The 21,005-nt window shown below is 48.5% G+C and overlaps 1 protein-coding gene across 4 annotated transcripts in view; it reads right to left on the reverse strand.

The window, feature by feature from the left end:
* Positions 1 to 958: 958 nt before the first annotated feature.
* UNC45B (unc-45 myosin chaperone B) overlaps positions 959 to 21,005 on the reverse strand; it is a 40,183-nt gene continuing 20,136 nt past the window's right edge. For all 4 annotated transcript variants that reach the window (XM_032280877.1, XM_032280875.1, XM_032280876.1 and 1 more), the window contains exons 11-20: positions 18,657 to 18,751; positions 18,333 to 18,474; positions 16,800 to 16,940; positions 13,565 to 13,692; positions 11,688 to 11,754; positions 10,583 to 10,696; positions 10,125 to 10,240; positions 8,712 to 8,829; positions 6,164 to 6,319; positions 959 to 2,938 (exon numbers count right to left, since the gene is read on the reverse strand). In XM_032280877.1, the coding sequence (XP_032136768.1) occupies positions 2,681 to 2,938; positions 6,164 to 6,319; positions 8,712 to 8,829; positions 10,125 to 10,240; positions 10,583 to 10,696; positions 11,688 to 11,754; positions 13,565 to 13,692; positions 16,800 to 16,940; positions 18,333 to 18,474; positions 18,657 to 18,751 (1,335 nt within the window). In that variant the 3' untranslated portion in view covers positions 959 to 2,680. The remainder of the gene's footprint in view (positions 2,939 to 6,163; positions 6,320 to 8,711; positions 8,830 to 10,124; positions 10,241 to 10,582; positions 10,697 to 11,687; positions 11,755 to 13,564; positions 13,693 to 16,799; positions 16,941 to 18,332; positions 18,475 to 18,656; positions 18,752 to 21,005) is intronic.

Below are 21,005 nucleotides of genomic sequence, written 5' to 3' on the forward strand. Positions count from 1 at the left end.
AAAAAAAAAAAAAAAAAAGTGTATGCTCCTCAAATGGCAGAGGATTAATATACAGACCAAGTTCTCTGATAACAGCATACTTGAGTTAAAAATAATGATAAAAATGATTGATTTTCCCATGATATGTTGGGAAACTAAGAAACATCCCTCTAAGGTATTCATAGACTTTCTGTAAGAGAGTAGGTTGGAAAAACCTAGAAAGTTGGCAGGTATTGGCTGTTCCTTGCTGGTTTTGAGCAAGCTACCTCAATAAAGAGATGATCTCAGGCTAGCATCGGCCTGTTTGAAGGCACAGATGAAAAGAAATGGAAATCTGCAAAGAAGAGCCCTCTTATAAGCAATGATGACTATGAGTCTAGGCTGGAAAAGCCAATATTTATGTAATCTAGGCAGGGGGAAACAAAGATATTTGTCACAGCTTTTCTTAAAGGCCTCCCGTGAAGACTTAGCCAGACAATGAGAGGCAGCCCAGTGGCAAAAATCAGGTGAAGGAATTCAGCTTTCCTCTGGATCTTCCTGGACTATTTACAGAATATTCATGTTAAAGAATATGGTCTCCCATCCTGGGCAATATAGTGAGACCCCGTCTCTACAAAAAAATTATTTTTAATTAGCTGGGGGTGGTGGTATGTGCCTGTAGTCCCAGCTATTTAGGAGGCTGAGGCAGAAAGATCACGGAGTCCAGGAGACCGAGGCTGCAGTGAGCCATGATTGCACCACTGCACGTGAGCCTAGGTGACAGAGCAAGACCTCATCTCTAAAAAAAAAAAAAAATAAGGTCTCTCCAATACAAACGAAATGAGATTTATCTAACTGGCCCTGAATGCCCCTGGCAGAAGTAGCCTCATGAGAGTCAAAATGAGTAAGAATGTGGCCCTATGTCTGAAAGAGTGTTCTTTAAAGGAGCTAAATACACCCACTCAATCCCACATATGATGAGAGAATAAAAGAATTTGAGCGTGGTCAAATCATGCCATTTATTGATAATAAATGTTGTATATATTTTCAGAAGAGCCATGCCCTTTTGAGTGTTATCATTCTCTATCAGAATAAGGGTATGATGAGTATAGTTTCCTGCTGTGAAACAAGCCCATGCAAAAGTTAGCAAAATGTGGGCTGTATGTAAAGATCGTTAGTGCAGAAAAGATCTGAGAAACTAAGGTTTTAGTTCTCTAGGGGTACAGCAGGCATTATGTTGGATTTGGCCCATACCGCAGCGGTGCAACTTTCTGATAGTCTTTCCCTTTTCTAGCTAATGCCCCAGGCATATGTACACTTACACTTATTATACCAGAACATTGTAAATTGTTTTTATCAAGTACCATAAATCTGAATGCCCCACCCTTTACCCAATGCTGAGATCAGAACTGTTGACCCTTCAATACGTGGGTAAAACTGGGACATACCAGAGTGACAGTACTAGATCTTAGCTACCTTAACCATTACAGAAAGGTAGTATTAACAGAGGAGTTCTGATCTACAGCATATTACTTGTATCATTGTTTTGTGGTCGAGCCTAACATACAGAACATGTTCTTCGATCTGCCCAGGGTACATTTTTTTGTGGTGGCACACCTCTTCCATTAATACCCCTAATCAGTCCATGTCAATAAGACAGGGATGAAGCTCCTTCTTACCCTAGACTTGTATATATGACCCAGGCCTGGCCAATTCACATTCCATCCCTGAATATGATTGGTTCATAGACGGAAATGTGACCTGAGACATAGACATATCAGAGTCATCCCTGGGAACCTCGCTGGGTTGTTGAGAATGCTCTTCTCTTTTCTCATCCATAATGAACAGTAACAACTATGTAAGCCTGGAGCTGCTGGGGGACTCTCTTTGCTATCACAGGGAGAGAGCCTGCCAGGGAATGAGATCAACCTACAATAAATAAGAGACAAGATATGGGGAGGGGAAATGAGAGAGAGAAAAAGACACATCCACGGCGATGACATTCGAACCTCTGGATCTAACAATGTCAGACCTTCCCTGAATGGTCAAGATATATGAGCCAGTGAATTATTTAGGCTTTGTTTGATGTACTTTGGATTGATCTTAATTGTATGCATTATGTCTGTCTTGCTTGGAAGACATTCTCAGGCAAATTGCAGAGGTCACGTCACACTGTCGAACATAAACTGTTTTCATCACAGTGGAGTGATGTGAATGGGAGTGGGACTGGGACAGAGAACTGTAGGTGAAACACACAGTTCTGAGCAGCCTGATTCAAACAGTGTGGGAGAGAGGTCATGAAAACTGGCACAGATCAGCATCCAAATACAACAGCATTAACATTTATATTCACACACCTGTTAGTTCCTACCTTGCCACAAAATCCATTTTCCAAAATGTAAAGAATTTCAACCTATGATCTGGCCTTCAGAATGGGTACAGAAAGAATGATCCAGCCTGTGTTCTAATCATGGATGAAAATTACTCTGGGAATTTCTGGAACATGAAAAATGTAAGGAGACAGGAAGCAAGAGAGTGAAACATCCAAACTCTGTCAGGACAAAGGAGAAGATTCACAACTCAGGGAACAGTCAAGTCTTTCCTTTATATTGAGACTTCATTATCACTGCTATGATCCTTAGATGACCTGACACTCCAGGAGAACCCAACCCAAGATCCTGCACAGTACAGAACCACTCCCAGCATCCCTGAGGGTCCCTGTCTAAGACACTGGTTTAATGAAGCCATAATCCATGCACTTAATGAGACATTCTCGGGCCACCTGGACCACTTCTGCCTTCTCATCTGGCTCCTGCTTGCCCACCACAGTCAGGATCTCCAGCAGCTCACTCTCCACCAGCTTCTTGGCCAGCTCAGCATCGGCTGCTAGCAGGTTGTAGGCGATGACCAGACCCCGGTGTTGGACAGACAGCTGGTCGTGCAGGCAAAGCCGCTGGAGGATCTCCAACCACTGGGTTGTCTGGAGTTAGGGAAAAAGGCAAGGAAGGTGCTAGGTTTGAGTGTGTCCCCAGAGTTCATGTGTTAGAAATGTGGTCCCTGGTGTGGCAATCTTGGGAGGTGGGGCCTTTAAGAGGTGATTAGGTCATTAAGAGGAATTAATGCTGCTGCCACAGGAATGTGTTAATTCTTGCAGCAGTGAGTTCTTGCCTTTGAGGGACTAGGTTAGTAACCGTGAGAGCTGCTCATGGCCCCAACTGCCACTTCTTGTGTTTTAGCCTTTTCACATACACCCACTTCTCCTTCTGCTTCTAAACCATGATATGACACAGCGCAAGACCCTCACCAGAAGCAAATCAGGTAAGGTTGTCTGACCTTGGACTTCCCAGCCTCCTAAGCTGTGAGCCAAAATAAACCTCTTTTCTTTATAAATTACCTAGTCTCAGGTATTCTGTTATAGCAGTAGAAAATGAACTAAAACAAAAAGATTAAAGGAATCACCATAACTTGGCTATGACTACACATCTGAAAATAGTAGAAGATTCATATTCCCACATCAATTTATTTCTTAAGCAGCTTAAGAAGCAAGGACCAGACCCACTGCAAGCCTGAGAAGAACAGGAATGCAGAGTGTTCAAAAGGATTCACACCCTGGGCACATGGGCAGTGCCCAGGGTGTTTAGCATGTTGCTGCCAAACCAGGTGCCCTTTGAGACATGAGCTCCAGGCATGCAGACATGCTCTCCCCCAGCCCTGACTTTAACTGGAATCAACATATGAGTCTTAAATGCATCCTCACTTCCATTTTTCCTCCATTCCCAGTTGTGAAGCAACCCAACTACTATTCATGGGAAGGTAGGACTCTAGACCCCTCTGATCATCCCAGGAGACAGAGATGATGCTGAGAATGGAACCAGGAGGCCTGACTCCTGTATCATTCAACAGATACACATGGGGCAGCAGAATAGAATAGTCATCGGCATGGGGGTTTGGAGTCAGAGACACCAGTGTTCAGGTCCCAGCTCAGCCACTTACCAACTATATGACCTCAGCTAAGTTATTTAACCTCTCTAAGCCTCAGGGGGCTTCATCTGTCATCTTCTATGCCTACCTCTAATGTTGTGGTGATTTAATGAGATGATGCATGGAAAGGGCTTAGCATGGGGGCTGGAGCATAGTAAGTGCTCTACAAGTAGAAGTGGACACAGACTAAGTAGGTGATGATTTAAGACACCAACCCAGGCCAAGCACAGTGGCTTATGCCTGCAATCCCAACACTTTGGGAGACCAAGGCGGGTGGATCACTAGGTCAGGAGTTCAAGACCAGCCTGGCCAACATAGTAAAACCCCATCTCTACTAAAACTACAAAAATTGCTGGGTATGGTGGCTTGCATCTGTAATCCCAGCTACTAGGGAGGCTGAGGCAAGAGAATCACTTGAACCCAAAAGGTGGAGTTGCAGTAAGCCAAGACTGCACTACTGCACTCCAGCCTGGGTGACAGAACAAGACTCCGTCTTGAAAAAAAAAAAAGGATACCAACCCAAAGGTACCTGTTACCCTTGGGCTTTTTTGTACCTATACCCTCACCTGGCATTTGTTAGCAAGGCTGGTTTTCCACAGGCACATGGGGAGACAGACACAGGGGAAAGAAAAGGCAAATTTTTTGGCTTTTGAGCATCTAACCCAACTTTTGTAAACTCTACACTGAATGTCCTATCCCAAGGAAAGAACATGAAAGCTCAGCTAGCTGTGGTACCGTCCTGTGCTGGAAAGTTTCTATGCTGAAGTGTAATTGATAATGGGTCTAGGGCCCATCGCTCCCTGGGATGAGTCACTGAGAGTCAAAGGAAGCAGTGATAGAAACCCCACAAGAATGGGATCCCAGGGCAGGAAGCATAGCCCAGGGCATAGTCCAGATGACATGAGACTATAGAGATGTCCAGCATCCAACATGGCCATGGGTGGCACAAAAGATGAGTCTGAGCAGCTTTACAGAGTCCCCAGGGGGCCCCATGTCAGAACAAAAATGCAGCCAAGATTTCTGAGCCCTGCAAGGAAGAAGGAAGAAGTGGCTAAGAGCAGGTTGGCAATCCCGAAGGGTTCCAATCCCTTCCCAACTATCAGGCTGCGTGACCTCGGGCTAGTTGGTTTTCTGTACCTCAGTTTCCTCATCTGCAAAATAGGGATGATGATAATAATAATCTCTACCTCACAGGGTGATTGGGAGAATTAAATGACTTAATTAAGGTAAACACTTAGGGCAACACCTGGCACTCAGTAAGTGCAAGGAGGCACAGAGGGTCCTGTGAGGACCTGCAATGGGAGTTGTATGACCAGTGACACCAGCAGAAGCTGCTTTAGGGCAGTGGTTTCAAAGTGTGGTCCCCAAGCTGTTAGCATCCCACACTCAATCTACTAAATCATAACATCTGGAGAAACCATTTTAATAAGTTGCCCAGATGGTTCTTACACACGTTACAGTTTTGAGAAGCTTGCCATAGGGAAAGAGGCTGAAGTCCAAAGACCACGCAGGATGAGCCACATTTAGCAGAGACTCCCTGGCCAGATGCCAGGACAACGTAACCCACCTTGGAACTTAGAGAACACACTCACTCATAAACACACACACCTTAAACTGACTATCTCAAAGAGCCTGCCTTTAAACCAGACATGAACACCTTTGAATTGAGGTGTCTACATATTTTACCATCAGGAGAGATGAGTGCTCCCAAACTTCAGTTTGGTGAAATAAGGAAAGTTTCATTGTGCACTCCCACATTTGTGACATACAAATATCGCTTCCATTACACCTGCTGCAATGGCCACAGTCTCATAGGAGCTGGTCATCATGCCCACTTAAGAGAATCTGCAGCTTTTTTGCCAAACCACAAGCTCCTTATGGCATCCCAACACATCCATGCTTCTCTTGGGAAGCTCTGGAGCTCCACGGCAGTAGTTAGCATTGGTGTTGTCATTAAACTGTGAGGTATATGCACCACTAAAGGCAATGGGTGAACCTCCAGCAGAAAGGTCTGAGGTAACACACTTGGGATGGCCAAATAGTGAATGTAAGCCACTGAAGGGGATAGACCCTCCTCTCCTTAGGCAGTAAGAACAGATGCCTGGGGGCTGCAAGGGGTTTCTTTAGGAGCTGGCCTCCCCAGTGGATCATCCAGAGTGGTCTGGGGGTAGGGAGATTCCCTAGGGCCCACCCAGCCCTTCTTACCCCCAGGGCCAGCACTTACCACTTGAGTCATCTTGAGGCACAGTTTCTTGTGTGCCGCCGTCAGCATGGCCAGAGCCCCTGCAGCCGCATTCTGCACCTTACCATCATCCTCCCCACAGAGCAGCACCACCAGCTTCAGCCGGTCATTCCCGTCAGCCAGGAACCTTTCCTGTACCTGTGGGAGGCAGGGACATGGCTCCGAGAAAACTGTCCCCAATCTGCCCAGCCTGAAGAGGGTAAGATGCATCTGAAGTTCTCTGACCCAAGATCTCTTCAGTTTCCCGTTAAGCAGCTGACCCATGCTACCTCCCTCAAGAAGCCTTCCCTCATTGATTGAATGAAGGGGCTACAAATTCTTCCAAGTAAAGAAAATAAAGAATTTTCCATCCAATGTGCTTCACCACATCTGTTTGCATTCAAACACCAGGGCAAGGAGGCAGGCACAGACTCCTGCAAGGAAGATGATGCCCGAGGAACTCTATTTCCCATCCCTCTGGGGAAGCTTGGAAGGTTTCTCCCACAGTGAATGGGCCTTCAGGATCTTCCATAAAATGATTTTGCAGGGACTGGGACAGAAGCAGGAGACAATTAGGTGGTTTTCTTGGCATTAGAAAGCTACTGTGCTGTCTCCACCAGGTGCGGGATGAGGCTCCCAAGGACCTGAAAACCAGAAGAGCTTCCTGGGGGCCGGTAGCCTGACATGTCTCAGAGAGGTATTAAGCCCACACAGCATCTCACAACCACCCCTCTGCACTACTGTAAAATCTAGGTGGTCAAGTTTCAGAGTGTTTTATTGGGCCAGGTGTCCTAGAGGTGGAACTCCAAAAGGGGACCAAAATCACAGCTTCCCAGGTGTGACTCTCTACCTACAACTCCCTGAAGCTGGAGTAGTGGTCATCAGAGGTGAGAATATGGCAGAGGTCATCATATATCAGAGAGGTCAGCACGGCCCCCTCTCATGGAACATAGTTGTTTCTGGGAAGCAGCTGCCCTTCCATGGTCTACATTCCCCCATTTCTCACATCTCGAGGTGGTGGTGGCCTAGTTCTCAACAGTGGAACATGAACGGAAGTGATGTGTGTCACTTTCAGCCACCTCTCCCTCCGTCTGTCTCCCTATTCACCATCAGAATGGAATCCACTCCCAACGTGGCAGAGGAGGAGACACTTCTTGTTGATCAAAGAAGCCTGGATCCCTGAGTCAGCTTGGAAGTGAGCCACCCAACTCAAATAGGTCTTTGACATGGTGAGCAAGAAATGAACTTCTATCCTACTGGGACCACTGTACATTTTGACTTGGGTTGTTGGAGCAGCCAGTGCTCCCACAGGAAAGAGGTTGCCTCCCTCCTCCCATTTCCTCCCTCAACCTCCCAGTCTCCCTGCCCACCTCCTTGGACACATTCTTTTTCACCCTAATGGCCGCCAGACCCCCAGCTCAGCATCAGACCAACTCCCTGGTAGATCCTGGTAGTTTTATTCCTCCTGACGTTAAAAGGCTTTTTTTTCTTCTTTTTTTTTTTGAGATAAAGTCTCACTTTGTTGCCCAGCTGGAGTCTAGTGGCACGATCTTGGCTCACTGTAACCTCTGCCTCCTGGGTTCAAGCGATTCTCATGTCTCAGCCTCCTGAGTAGCTGGGACTACAAGCACTCACCACCATGCCTGGCTAATTTTTATATGTTTAGTAGAGACAGGGTTTTGCCATGTTGGCCAGGCTTGTCTCAAATTTCTGACTTCAAGTGACCTGCTTGCCTTGGCCTCCCAGTGTTGGGATTACAGGTTTGAGCCACCACACCTGGCCTTTAATGGCTTTAATGGGTTATATTTTCCCCCTATAACAGTGAGACGATCTAAGGTTCAGGTGTTGAGGGTAAACAGACTGGGTCTCACACTAGCTCCTATGTGGGGGCCCAGGAGGGACATTTGGCTTGGCCCTCCTGTTAATGAAGGGCCTTAAATTTAGACCCTGCTGTTATCTCTGATAGGATAATACCTACAGACACAGCAATACTCAGACAGGATGGGAAGAAGAAGACATTCACCAGATGAGTATCATTTGTCCCATGACTGGACCATGAGGCCTACAGCATGTTCGGAATGCATTTTATTTTTATAAACCCTATAATTATTCTGTGATGAGCACAGTTATACTGCACTGCAATTTCTATGGGAACAGTGGTAGTTCATTAACTGCAGACATTTAAAACATCCTAAAATGGTTGATAACTGCATTTGGCATTTCTTCATTTTGTTATGTACATGGAGCTTCCATAAATGCAAGTGGTCTAGTCTTCCTCAACCTCTGAGAGGCCCTGGTCTCAGATCCTGCTTTGTTTCAAGGTTACTTAGGCCCCAGCTTTGTGTTTTTTCCTTTATGCATATCTTTCTCTCAGGGCCCCTACAGGGAGGGGGCTGTAATCTAGGAAAGATTTAGGGATTCCTGGATTTTCTGTCCAAGACACTACCTTGATGCCATTCTAACAGCCCCCGATCTCACCCCAGGCCCCGGCCCTGCCCTGCCTCTCCGGGCCGTGATCACGCCTGGTCTCCGTCCTGCGCCACCGCCTCACCTCCTTGTTAAGCACCATGTTGCACATGCACTCGGTGGCCGCCTGCCGCAGCTGGTCATGATTCTCAAACATGTAGTTCTCGATGTCTGGCAAGGCCCTCTCCTTAAAGATCTTCTGCCTAGGTGGGAGGGTGGAGGAAGAAAGGCCCTTGAGTCTTCTGCAGTGGCCATAGGAGTTTTCTGGCCACCCAGAGACCAGTCTTCCATTCCCACATCCTCAGCCAGCATGTTTTATGCGGCATCAGACTGCCGCCAGCTCTAGGACGGGCACCATGGGCCTAAACTAAATGGTGTAGCATGGCATCCTGGCCACAGCAGTGGGTTCTGGATGTCGCCCAACTGGAGAGCCTCTGTACTATTGTTGGAGTAAAGAAATTCTCTCTCTCTCTCTCTCTTTTTCATCCTGAATGTGGATCCAAGAAAATGTGAAGCCAGAGCTGCCCTTATAACTGCGAGAGAGCAGAAAAGTCCGTTGAGAATTAAAACAATACAGAAAGGAGAGGCGAGACAGAGAGAACGGGAAACCAAGGCAGCTTTGTAAGCCCTGCGTCAAGCCACACCTGAATCTGCCTACCCTAGACTTTTTATTTACACAAGCCAACAAATTTCCTTTACACTCAGACCTGTTATAGTTGAGTTTTCTGCTACTGGCAACCAAACGAATCGAATCCCAACCCAATACATGCTGACATACTCCTGCTTCCACAGAGGAATACATTTTATCCCACTATCCACCTGGAGATATTTTTTACTACTTTAGAAAGAAGTGCCGGCCAGGTGCAGTGGCTCACACCTGTAATTCCAGCACTTTGGGAGACCAAGGCAGGCGGATCACGTGAGGTCAGGGGTTCGAGACAAGCTTGACCAACATGGGGAAACCCTGTCTCTACTAAAAATGCAAAAATTAGCTGCTGGGTATGGTGGCACGCTTCTGTAGTCCCAGCTACTTGAGAGGCTGAAGCAGGAGAATATCTTGAGCCCAGGAGGCGGAGGTTGCAGTGAGCCAAGATGGTGCCATTGCACTCCAGCCTGGACGATTGAGTGAGACTCGGTCTCAAGAGAAAAAAAGAAAGAAAAGAAGAGAGAAGGGAGGGGAGGGGAGGGGAGGGGAGGGGAGGAGAGGAGAGGAGGGGGAGGAGAGGGGAGGAGAGGGGAGGAGAGGGGAGGAGAGGGGAGGAGAGGGGAGGAGAGGGGAGGAGAGGGGAGGAGAGGGGAGGAGAGGGGAGGAGAGGGGAGGAAGTGCCATACAGCATCCTTTGGCTTTGGTGTATTCGCTGTATGGTTTACTAAGTGCTAACTCCAATCCCTCCCCTCGTCTTTGATGCTGTCTTCAGAGGAGAGCATTCTTAGCACATTATGTGAAATTTTGACCAAGCACTTTTGACCTGCCCCTCTCCACCCCTGCCACACTCACCGGAGTTTGTCGCTCCGCCCAGACAGGTTGGTGAGGCCTAGGAGAGCCTCATAGTTCTGAAGCCCATCCCTCTGTGTGTCCAAGAGACTCACGAGGGGCCGCACCACCTCATACACCTGTTGGGGAGGGGTCAAGGGTTTGGTCAGGTGGGAACTTGAGTGTCTTACATTTATAAAGTTTCCAAAGCACTTTCCCATACATTGTCTGATTTAATTCTCACAATGATCCTGAGAGGTGGGATTATTTTCTTTACAGTTAGGATAACTGAATTTTGGAGAGGGCAATCATGTTTGTCAGAGGCAGAACCAGGCCTGGAATCCAAGTGTCTCCAATGTATCACCCTCCCTGTGACAGCACCATGCCCTTCTCCCAGGATGGAGGTAAGGTGACAGGGGGAAAGGCCTCTAGGAGCAGGGGAGACCCTCTGATTGCCCTATCCCATCCACCCAAACACCTACCCGCTCCCCGGGAAAAGCAATGTCCGGATTGGAGACAGCAGCGATCTTCGCTAGAGCATGGGCTGCCTTCACCTTGCCCACATCTGTGCCCTCCAAAGCCAGGGGAATCAGGGCCTGCAAGAAAGGACAAGGTCACTACTTACTCACGGACATCCAATGGCCTCCCACCTGTCCTCCTGCCCCAGCTGCTGTCTGTCTCTCCCATCAGAGGCCCAGGAAGACTCTGCCGCATAATCAGCCCTTGCACATCATGGAAAACAATTAAATACTTCATCACATATTCACTCCCCTCAGTTCTCAGTGCACATCCAGGTCTCTGCCCCACTTCCTCCCACCCACCTAAATGTTCCTTCAGCTTCTGAAAAAAAAAATAATTCAATCAGCAAATTTTTTACTTTCTGCCTAAGCCAAACCCAATCTTTTTGTTTGTTTGTTTTGCTTTGCTTTTTTGAGATGGAGTTTCACTCTTGTTGCCAAGGCTGGAGTACAATGGTGTGATCTTGGCTCATTGCAACCTCTGCCTCCCGGGTTCAAGCGATTCTCCTACCTCAGGTCCATAGGTAGCTGAGATTACAGGTGCGTGCCACCACGCCCAGCTAATTTTTGTATTTTTAATAGTGACTGGGGTTTCAGCCAAACCCAATCTTAACATCAGACATCTATTGAGCACCTACCATGAACAAATACTTTCCATATTTTCTCTGATTTCTGTGAGAGCCTGCAAAGTGAGTGTGTGATTCTCCCCTGTTTTATAGATGAAGAAGCTGTGGCTCGGGGATATTATGTATTTTGCCCAAGGTTATGCAGTCAAAAAGAGAAAAAGCAAGAGCTCAACTCCAACTCTTCTACATCAAAGTCCAGGGTCTCTATCTTTGCACGGTGCCTCTTTCCAATAGCAAGGAGGATGGATGAGATTCCAAAATACATACTATGATAGCATAATGTCAAGCAGAAATTGGCTTGGGGCTATGAGCACAGACAGCAAAGATAACTGGCGGCCATATTCTAGGAGGTTGAGTTGGGGCAGAGGATACATTGTTCATGGGCAAAGAGCATGCACACAGGCACCTCCGAGGATGGCAAGGACCATGTCCTTCCCAGTTACCTTGCCACCACCTTGAGCCACAATGGTGCCTCGGTCCTTTGGGTTGTCACACAGTGCCAGGAATACCCTGTGGGACCAAGAAGACAGGAGAACATTTAATGCACCGACACACCTTCCCAGGCAGCAGCAGCAGCAGGCCAGCCAGTCGGAGCCAGTGAAACCCTGCGATGAAAAGGGAGACCATGGTAAGTGCCGCTTGTGTGCCTTGTGTGCCTGTGCTTCAGAATCAGCCTTGGGAAGATGACGCCATGGAAGTAACTGGCTGGGAAGGAAGGGGGACCAAGTGAGGCTGCAAAGAGCAGCTGTGCACTCCCTGCCCAAGACATATTGCAGGAGAACCCCAAATTCACTCATTATCTCTCCACCCTGTGTCTTTGCAGATGCTATTCTCTCTGCCTGGAACCCCCCCCTCCTGCATTTAGGCGGTTCCTTTCCTCCTTCAGAGCTTGATTGATTGTCACATCTCCCAGGAGGCCCTCCCAGCTGCCCGCCCACCTCCCCTCCAGTCTGGCTGGCTGCGGGCCACTGCTTGTGCTCCAGCCAGCCCTTTGTGCTTCCCGCATCATGGCACCCATTTCATCAAACGGTAGCTGTGATGTTGTCTGCCTCCCTGACCAGGCTGCACAGAGACTGTGCCTTTAATCTCTGGAACAAGGGAACAAGAAGGAACAGTGGCCTCCTTTCTCCTGATGCAAACTTCCACCTGTGATGGCCTGCCCACCATGTCACTTCTCTTCCTTCCTTCTTTTCTTCTTTCTTTCCTTCTCCTTCCCTCCCTCTCTCTTTTTCTTCTTTCTTCCTTCCTTCTTTTCTCTTTTTCTTTTCTTTTTTTTCCTTCTTCTTTTCTTTCTTTCTTTCTTTTCTTTTTTTTTCTTTCTTCTCCTTTCCTGTCCCTTTCCTTCTCTCTCTTTCCTTCATTCTTTTTCTTTCTTTCCTTCTTTCTCTCTCCTTCCTTCCTTCCTTTCTCTCTTTCCTTCTTCCTTCTTTTTTTGTATAAAGGCAGGGTCTTGCCCTGTTACCCAGGCTGGGGTGCAGTGGCACCATCATCATTCACTGCAACCTTGAATTCCTGGGCTCAGGTGATCCTCCTGCCTCAGCCTTCCAAGTAGCTGGGAATACAGGTGCACACCACCATGCCTGGCTAATTTAAATTTTTTTGTACAGATGGGGTCTTCCTATGTTGCCCAGCTAGTCTTGAATTCCTGAGCTCAACCAATCCTCCCACCTCGGCCTCCCAAAGCTCTGGGATTACAGGCATGAGCCACCACCCCCGGTCCCTTTCAATGCTGATCCCCTCAGGCCTTTCTCCAGGCTTTCCCAATAGCTTATCTCCTTATTTAGGCCCCCACCATTTCTTTCTTTTTTTAAATTGCATTTTAGGTTTTGGGGTACATGTGAAGAACATGCAAGATTGTTGCATAGGTACACATGTGGCAGTGTGATTTGCTGCCTTCCTCCCCATCACCTATATCTGGCATTTCTCCCCATGCTATCTCTCCCCAACTCCCCACCCCCCGCTGTCCCTCCCCTATTTCCCCCTACAGACCCCAGTGTGTGATGCTCCCCTCCCTGTGTCCATGTGTTCTCATTGTTCAACACCCGCCTATGAGTGAGAACATGCGGTGTTTGATTTTCTGCTTTTGTGTCAGTTTGCTGAGAATGATGGTTTCCAGGTTCATCCATGTCCCTGCAAAGGACACGAACTCATCGTTTTTGATGGCTGCATAATATTCCATGGTGTATATGTGCCACATTTTCCCTGTCCAGTCTATCATCGATGAGGCCTCCACCATTTCTATCTCCCTGCCCAGTGTGCTGCACTCCAGGCTCCTCAGCCCCCCGTCCTAGCTCCAAGCCTTGGCCCACTGCAGCCCCACCTGGCCAGCAGCTCCTTGGTCTGATCAGTGAGGATGGCACTATCTGCTTTCACCATGCAAGCCAGTGCAGAGATGACACCCGCCTTCAGAAGCCGCTTCACCCGCATGTCTATAAAGTCCTTCTTGTCCTGGGGAGATAAAAAGATGGCAATGTGAGAGGGTCCTGGGTGCCAGCCAATCCTTGTTGGAACCAAAGATGGTGCATTTCTGAATTCTTAAATTTAAAAAAAATATTTTTTCTTTTTTTTTTTTTATAAGGCCGGAGAGCGCCTGTGGGTCTTGAACCACGCAGAGTGGTTGTTCTCCACCAAGGAAAGCATTGTTGAATTCTTGGCGTCAGTTGAACAACGGCCTCCAAAGATGTTCATGGCCTAATATCTGGAACCTGTGACTGTGTGACTTTACAAGGCAAAAGGGATTTTCTGGACAGAATTTTGAGATGCAGAGGTAAGCCCAGATTTCTTTCTTTTTTTTTTTTTTTTTTGAGTCGGAGTTTCGCTCTTGTTACCCAGGCTGGAGTGCAATGGCGCGATCTCGGCTCACCGCAGCCTCCGCCTCCTGGGTTCAGGCAATTCTCCTGCCTCAGCCTCCTGAGTAGCTGGGATTACAGGCACGCGCCACCATGCCCAGCTAATGTTTTGTATTTTTAGTAGAGACAGGGTTTCACCATGTTGACCAGGATGGTCTTGATCTCTTGATCTCGTGATCCACCCGCCTCGGCCTCCCAAAGTGCTGGGATTACAGGCGTGAGCCACCGCGCCCGGCCTTAGATTTCTTATAAATAATCACAGGGATCTTTATAAGAGGGAGGCAGGAAGATGAGAATTAGCACGGGGAGATGTGATGATGGAATGGAAGTGAGGTCAGAGTGGTTCAAGGTCACCGGCCAAAGCACGTAGGTGGCCTGTAGAAGCTGAAAAAGCAACACAATGATTCTCCGCTAGAGCCTCCCGAAGAAAGCAGCCCTGCTAACACCTTGACTTTAGCCGAGTGAGACTCATTTTAGGACTCTTGACCTCCAGAACTGTAAGATTTTTAAAACTGGGCCAGGTATGGTGGCTCATGTCTGTAATCCCAGCACTTTGGGTGGCTGAGGCGGGTGGATCACTTGAGCCTAGGAGTTCGAGACCAGCCTGGGCAACATGGTGAAACCCCATCTCTACTAAAAAAACAAAAATTAGCTGGGCATGGTGGTGCACATCTGTAATGCCAGCTACTCAAGAGGCTGAAGCAGGAGACTCACTGGAGCCCAGGAGGCAGAGGTTGCAGTGAGCCAAGATTGTACCACTGCACTCCGCCTGGGTGACAGCAAGACTCAGTCTCAAAAAAAAAAAAAAAAATGTAATTGTATTGTTTTAGGCCACAGTGTTTGTGGCAATGCATTCTAGAAATAAGAAACTGAGATACTTCTCCAGATACCCTTTTCCCAGACAACTGCCAAGGCCCATATAGCATGCCCTGCTGTGGTGTGTGACTGTCTCTCCTCTTCCTTGCCTTCCCTGAACCCAAGACAGAGCCTGAGGAGCTGATACCATAGAAAACCAGTCCCAAAGATGCTCTCATTCACAGAGGAATGAAATAAAAGAAAGATAATCCAAAAAACTAATGATGCATATATTGTTCTCCTTGGAAAAGTCTGGGGTGGGACTGGGTACAGGCAGGAGTGAAAGGACACAGCGGATAGCTACCATAACAATGGATTCGGTTTGCTGGAAACCCAAAGTCAACCCAGGGTTGAAGAGTCCCTACAGACAATCCTCAGAGTAGGGAGTGGTGAGGAAGGGGCTGACAACCCTGAAAGCCACATTGGAACTTCACAGCCACAGCACATGCTCTGCACCCTTGCCTGGATGAGACACCATGCAACTTTCAAAAATGATTCCGAGGCTGGGCACGGTGGCTCATGCCTATAATTTCAGCACTTTCAGAAGCCGAGGTGGGTGGGTCATTTGAGGTCAGGAGTTCAAGACCAGCCTGGCCAACATGGCAAAACCCTGTCTCTACTAAAAATACACAAATTAGCTGGGCGTGGTGGTGCAAACCTGTAATTCCAGCTACTTGGGAGAGTGAGGCAGGAGAATCACTTGATCCCAGGAGGCAAAGGTTACAGTGAGCCTAGATCTCAGCACTGTACTCAACACTGTACACTGGGTGACAGAGCAAGACTCTATCTCAAAAAATTAATTAATTAATTAAAAATTATTCAGAGAGCCGGGCTCAGTGGCTCACATCTGTAATCCCAGCACTTTGGGAGGCCGAAGCAGGTGGATCATGAGGTCAAGAGATCGAGACCATCAGGGCCCACATAGTGAAACCCTGTCTCTACTAAAAATACAAAAATTAGCTGGGCGTGGTAGCATGCACCTGTAGTTCCAGCTACTCAGGAGGCTGAGGCAGGAGAATTGCTTGAACCCGGGAGGCTGAGGTTGCAGTGAGCTGAGATCGAGCCACTGCACCCCAGCCTCATTCACAGAATGAGATGGCAATGTGGAAAACACATGTTTTTCCAAAATCGGGCACAAAATGATAATTATATTCTGACTATAACTGTGAAAAGAAAAAAGATACATAGAGAAAAAGCCTCTGGTAGATAATATAATATCAAAATGCCAACAGCAGTCATGTGGAGATGATGTAATCATGAGTGGTTATTTTCTTTTCTCCACATTTTAACTCGTTTTATGGCATGATTATATTACTTTGATCATTTAAGAAATCTAAATGATTTGATTGGCTGGGGATATCTTGCATATATTCATACGCAAATCACACACAAATCGTATCTTCCTGTGCAGGGAATTGTTGGAGAGGGGTCCTGGGGCTCTGGGACATCTGGACTAATGCTGACCAGGCTTCTCCTCTCATGGTTCCCACCTAGAACCCATGTCACAACATCCAGAAATCTGAGAAAATCAAATTGTTATGTGGTAGAGACATGAAATAAAACTGTCTTTTACCCATGAAATCAACAACATAAATTACAAAATGTTCATCATGGCTCCATTTGTTTTCTCAGACTACAAATTGTTGGGTTATTCAAGATGGAAAACAAAAACCAAGAAAAAGCCTGAGTGCCATCTGGTCGGGAAAGTTCACCATGAACACCTTCAGTGTGTGTATCCTGCCCCCAATCACCCGAGCACACACCGCATCGCTCCTGACACCACGCCTTTTCTGTTCGGCCTCCTTTGGAGGCCTCGTAGCACAGATCCCTCCTGGTCGTGCCCAACCCCACCTTGGGGTGCTCCTCGGGCACGTGCTGCTTGGAGAACTTGGCGAGCTGGACAAGCTCCGGGATGACCTCCTTGACATCATAGCTGTTGGTGCAGTTCACCAGGGTGGTGGCCACCGAGTACAGGATAGTCTTGTCACTGGTCTGGAAGGCATAGGGTAAGGGAGGGGGAAAGAAAAAGGAAACCTTAGGACAAACCTCTGCTTCCAGGATGCTCCCTCAAGTGGCTGGCGGGTTGGTGTGGGAGGAGTGCAGCAGGTGGGGCCCATTCCGGAGAAAGACAGCAGCGCAGGAGAGGAACAGCTCTGCCCATAAAGGCAGGCAGCAATGCCTCCTGCACCCTCCACAGCAGCCCCAACAGTATGAACAGGAGCTGTCTCACAAAGAGCCTCGCTTTGTGCCTCTTCCAAAAGCCCAGTATGTCACTTTCCCATCCAACTGGAGATGGGACGGGAGCTGGACATTCTCCGGTCCTGGTGAAAATCTCTCCGACACTTCCTTTACTGGTAGGAAAGAGCCAGGGAGTTGGCCCAGCAGATGAGGAAGGCAGTCTGGGAGGGGCTGGGAGGGGAGGCAGGTTCCCAGAAAGGCCAGACACTCCTCTTTTATTTATTTATTTTCTTGAGGCAAGGTCTCTCTCTCTCACCCAGGCTGAAGTGCAGAGGCGGAATCCTAGCTCACTGCAGCCTCGACCCCCTACGGCTCAAGCAATCCTCCCACCTCAGCCTCCCAAGCAGCTGGGACTACAGATATGAGCCACCATGCCCAGCTAATTTTTGTACATTTTTGTAAAGATGGGGTTTTCACCACGTTGCCCAGGTTGGTCCCGAACTCCTGAGCCCAACCCATCTGCCCACCTCAGCCTTCCAAAGTTCTGGGATTACAGGCGCGTGCTACGATGCCCCACTAATTTTTTTTTTTTTTTTTTTTTTTTTTTTTTTTTTTTTTTTTTTTTTTGAGACGGAGTGTCGCTCTTGTTACCCAGGCTGGAGTGCAATGGCGCGATCTCGGCTCACCGCAACCTCCGCCTCCTGGGTTCAGGCAATTCTCCTGCCTCAGCCTCCTGAGTAGCTGGGATTACAGGCACGTGCCACCATGCCCAGCTAATTTTTTGTATTTTTAGTAGAGACGGGGTTTCACCATGTTGACCAGGATGGTCTCGATCTCTTGACCTCGTGATCCACCCGCCTCGGCCTCCCAAAGTGCTGGGATTACAGGCTTGAGCCACCGTGCCCGGCCGCCCCACTAATTTTTTTGTCTCAACTCCCTCTTGGTCCTTCAAGACCTCACCTCCTGAGGGCCCCAGGAAAACAAACTGCCCTCCAGTGTATCCTCCCACTCTCTAGAAGGCATTAGGAGTCGGGAGTCCATTTTACAGTCAGGTAAAATGAGAGCCAGAAAGGGAGAAATGACCATCAGGTTTACACAGGGGTGAGGGGTAGAGCCAGGAGGAAGACTGGGATCCAATCTCTGTGGGTCCAGACCCAGCAGACCTTTCCTGAGGTTTGTGGTCAGGCCAGACACCTCCACACTTGCCTTGGCCAGCTCAAACATGGCCTGCAGGGCAGGGACGTCCTGGACAAAGTCGTCCTTCACATCCGCGTCCAGCGTGAGGTAGGCCAGGCCCTCCACTGCCCAGCGCCGGGTCCGGGTGTCTATGGCTGTATTGCACAGCCACCTGGAAGTGAGGAGGGAGAACTCATGCGAAGGGGCCCAGGGCTCAGGTCAAGAGGGTGACGCCATTTCAGGGTGGTGAACCGGGGGTGAGGTCCCTTTCACATTCCACTGGAGCACACCCCAGAGACTCCTGTCCTGAGGCCCTTGAGGAGGTGGAGGGCCTGGGAAACACAGCCCCCTTACTTGCGACACTGTTTGGCCAGCTTTTCTGTTGAACCTTCTGCAAACTGCCTGAGACCATAGTCTGTGCCGCCTGCAGATCCAAGCTTACAGAGTCCCTGTGGAGGAGAGGAGACGGCAGAGACATGCAGGATCAGAGACACGAAAGCTTGGGGACGAAGCCTTGCTCAAACAGGTTTCTATGGGCAGAACACTTCACCCCTCTTTTTTTTAATTACCCTTTAAGTTCTGGAGTATATGGGCAGATCGTGCAGGTTTGTTACATAGGTATACACATGCCATGGTGGCGGTTTGCTGCATCCATCGCCCCATCATCTACATTAGGTATTCCTCCTAACGCTGTCCCTCCCCAATCCCCCCACCCCCTGCTATTCCTCCCCTAGCCCCCCAACCCCCAGGCCCCGGTGTGTGATGTTCCCCTCCTTGTGTCCGTGTGTTCTCATTGTTCAACACCCACTTATGAGTGAGAACATGCGGCTTCACCCTTCTTACTTTGCTTGGATCTACCTCTGTGCGGACTTTAAATTCAGCTCAGGTGTCACCTTTGCTGAGATACCTTCCCTGATGCTCTGGGTTAGGTAGAGAGCCATACAGTTGCAAGTTCTTGTCCTGCCCCCTTCCCCACCATTTTGACCCCGCAGATGTATTGTGCCTGCCATTTTGAAAAACGAGCAAGACTAAGTTAACCAAATCTGAAGCTTCAATGGGGAATCTTGTTATGGCACAGAAACTGGCAGAGAAATCCTATCTTGCAGATAACATATTCAGATGTGCAAAGTTTTACCCAGAGAAAATTGGACTCTTCTTGGGGGGGGTTTCACAAGAGAAAACTCACTTTTGGCAGAAGTTAAAATTTGTTTTTAAAAAAATTGATGCTGGGTTCAGTGGCTCACACCTGAAATCCCAGAACTTTGGGAGTTCAAGGTGGGTGGATCACTTAGACCAGGAGTTCAAGACCAGCTTGGCCAACATGGTAAAACCTCATCTCTACTAAAAATACAAAAATGAGCTGGGTGTGGTGGCAGGTGACTGTAATCTCAGGTACTTGGGAGGCTAAGGCAGGAGAATCGCTTGAACCCAGGAGTCAGAGGTTGCACTGAACTGAGATCATGCCACTGGACTCCAGCCTGGGTGACAGAGAGAGACTCTGTCTCAAAAAATAACAATAATAATAATTTCAGGCCAGGCACAGTGTCTCATACCTGTAATCCCAGCACTTTGGGAGGCCCAGGGTGGTGGATCACTTGAGGTCAGGAGTTCAAGACCAACCTGGCCAACATGGCAAAACCCTGTCTCTACTAAAAATAAAAAAATTAGCTGGGTGTGGTGGCACATCTCTGTAATTCCAGCTACTCTGGAGGCTGAGGCACAAGGATCAGTTGACCCTGGGAGGTGGAGGTTGCAGTGAGCTGAGATTGTGCCACTCCACTCCAGCCTAGGTGACAGAGTGAGACTCTGTCTCAAAAAAAAAAAAAAAGGTAGAATTAAAGTAGAAAAAATATAAAATGGATTTAAATGCATCTTAAAGAAATGGATTAAGGAAACTGACTTTTCAGAATTTGCCCTGAATATGCATTCTGGACCCAAGCTCATCCGTGTTCATGTTGTTCATAAGCATGAGGCGAATGTACTTAGGGTTAGGTGGCAGAGTTCACCATTCTGAACCTACATCCTCACTAGCCCCCTGGATATCGCCCTGTACTGCAGATGTCTGTGGATGGGTCTGATGCCCCCTTGAGCGTGGTCTCCCCAAGGACAGCGGCCTCAGCTTATTCATTTCGGGGTCCCTGCTGCCTGGCACGGCACCTGGTACTGAGCAGGAGGATGGTACTGAGCAGGAGGGTGGTACCAAGCAGGAAGATGGTACCGAGCAGGGTGGTACCGAGCAGCAGGGTGGTACTGAGCAGGAGGGTGGTATCGAGCAGAAGGGTGGTACTGAGCAGGAGGGTTGTACCGAGCAGGAGGGTGGTACTGAGCAGGGTGGTACTGAGCAGCAGGGTGGTACCGAGCAGGAGGGTGGTACTGAGCAGGGTGGTACCGAGCAGCAAGTTGGTACCAAGCAGGAGGGTGGTATCGAGCAGGAGGGTGGTATCAAATAGGAGGGTGGTACCAACCAGGGTGGTACCGAGTAGGAGGGTGGTACCAAGCAGGAGGGTGGTACCGAGCAGGAGGGTGGTACTGAGCAGGAGGGTGGTATCGAGCAGGAGGGTGGTATCGAATAGGAGGGTGGTACCAAGTAGGAGGGTGGTACTGAGCAGGGTGGTACCGAGCAGGATGGTGGTACCGAGCAGGAGGGTGGTACCGAGCAGGGTGGTACCGAGCAGGAGGGTACCAAGCAGGAGAGTAGTACCG

The sequence above is a fragment of the Sapajus apella genome, unplaced genomic scaffold, assembly GCF_009761245.1.
Source record: "Sapajus apella isolate SASKATOON/1434 unplaced genomic scaffold, GSC_monkey_1.0 scaffold12, whole genome shotgun sequence".
NCBI classification, from domain to species: domain Eukaryota; kingdom Metazoa; phylum Chordata; class Mammalia; order Primates; family Cebidae; genus Sapajus; species Sapajus apella.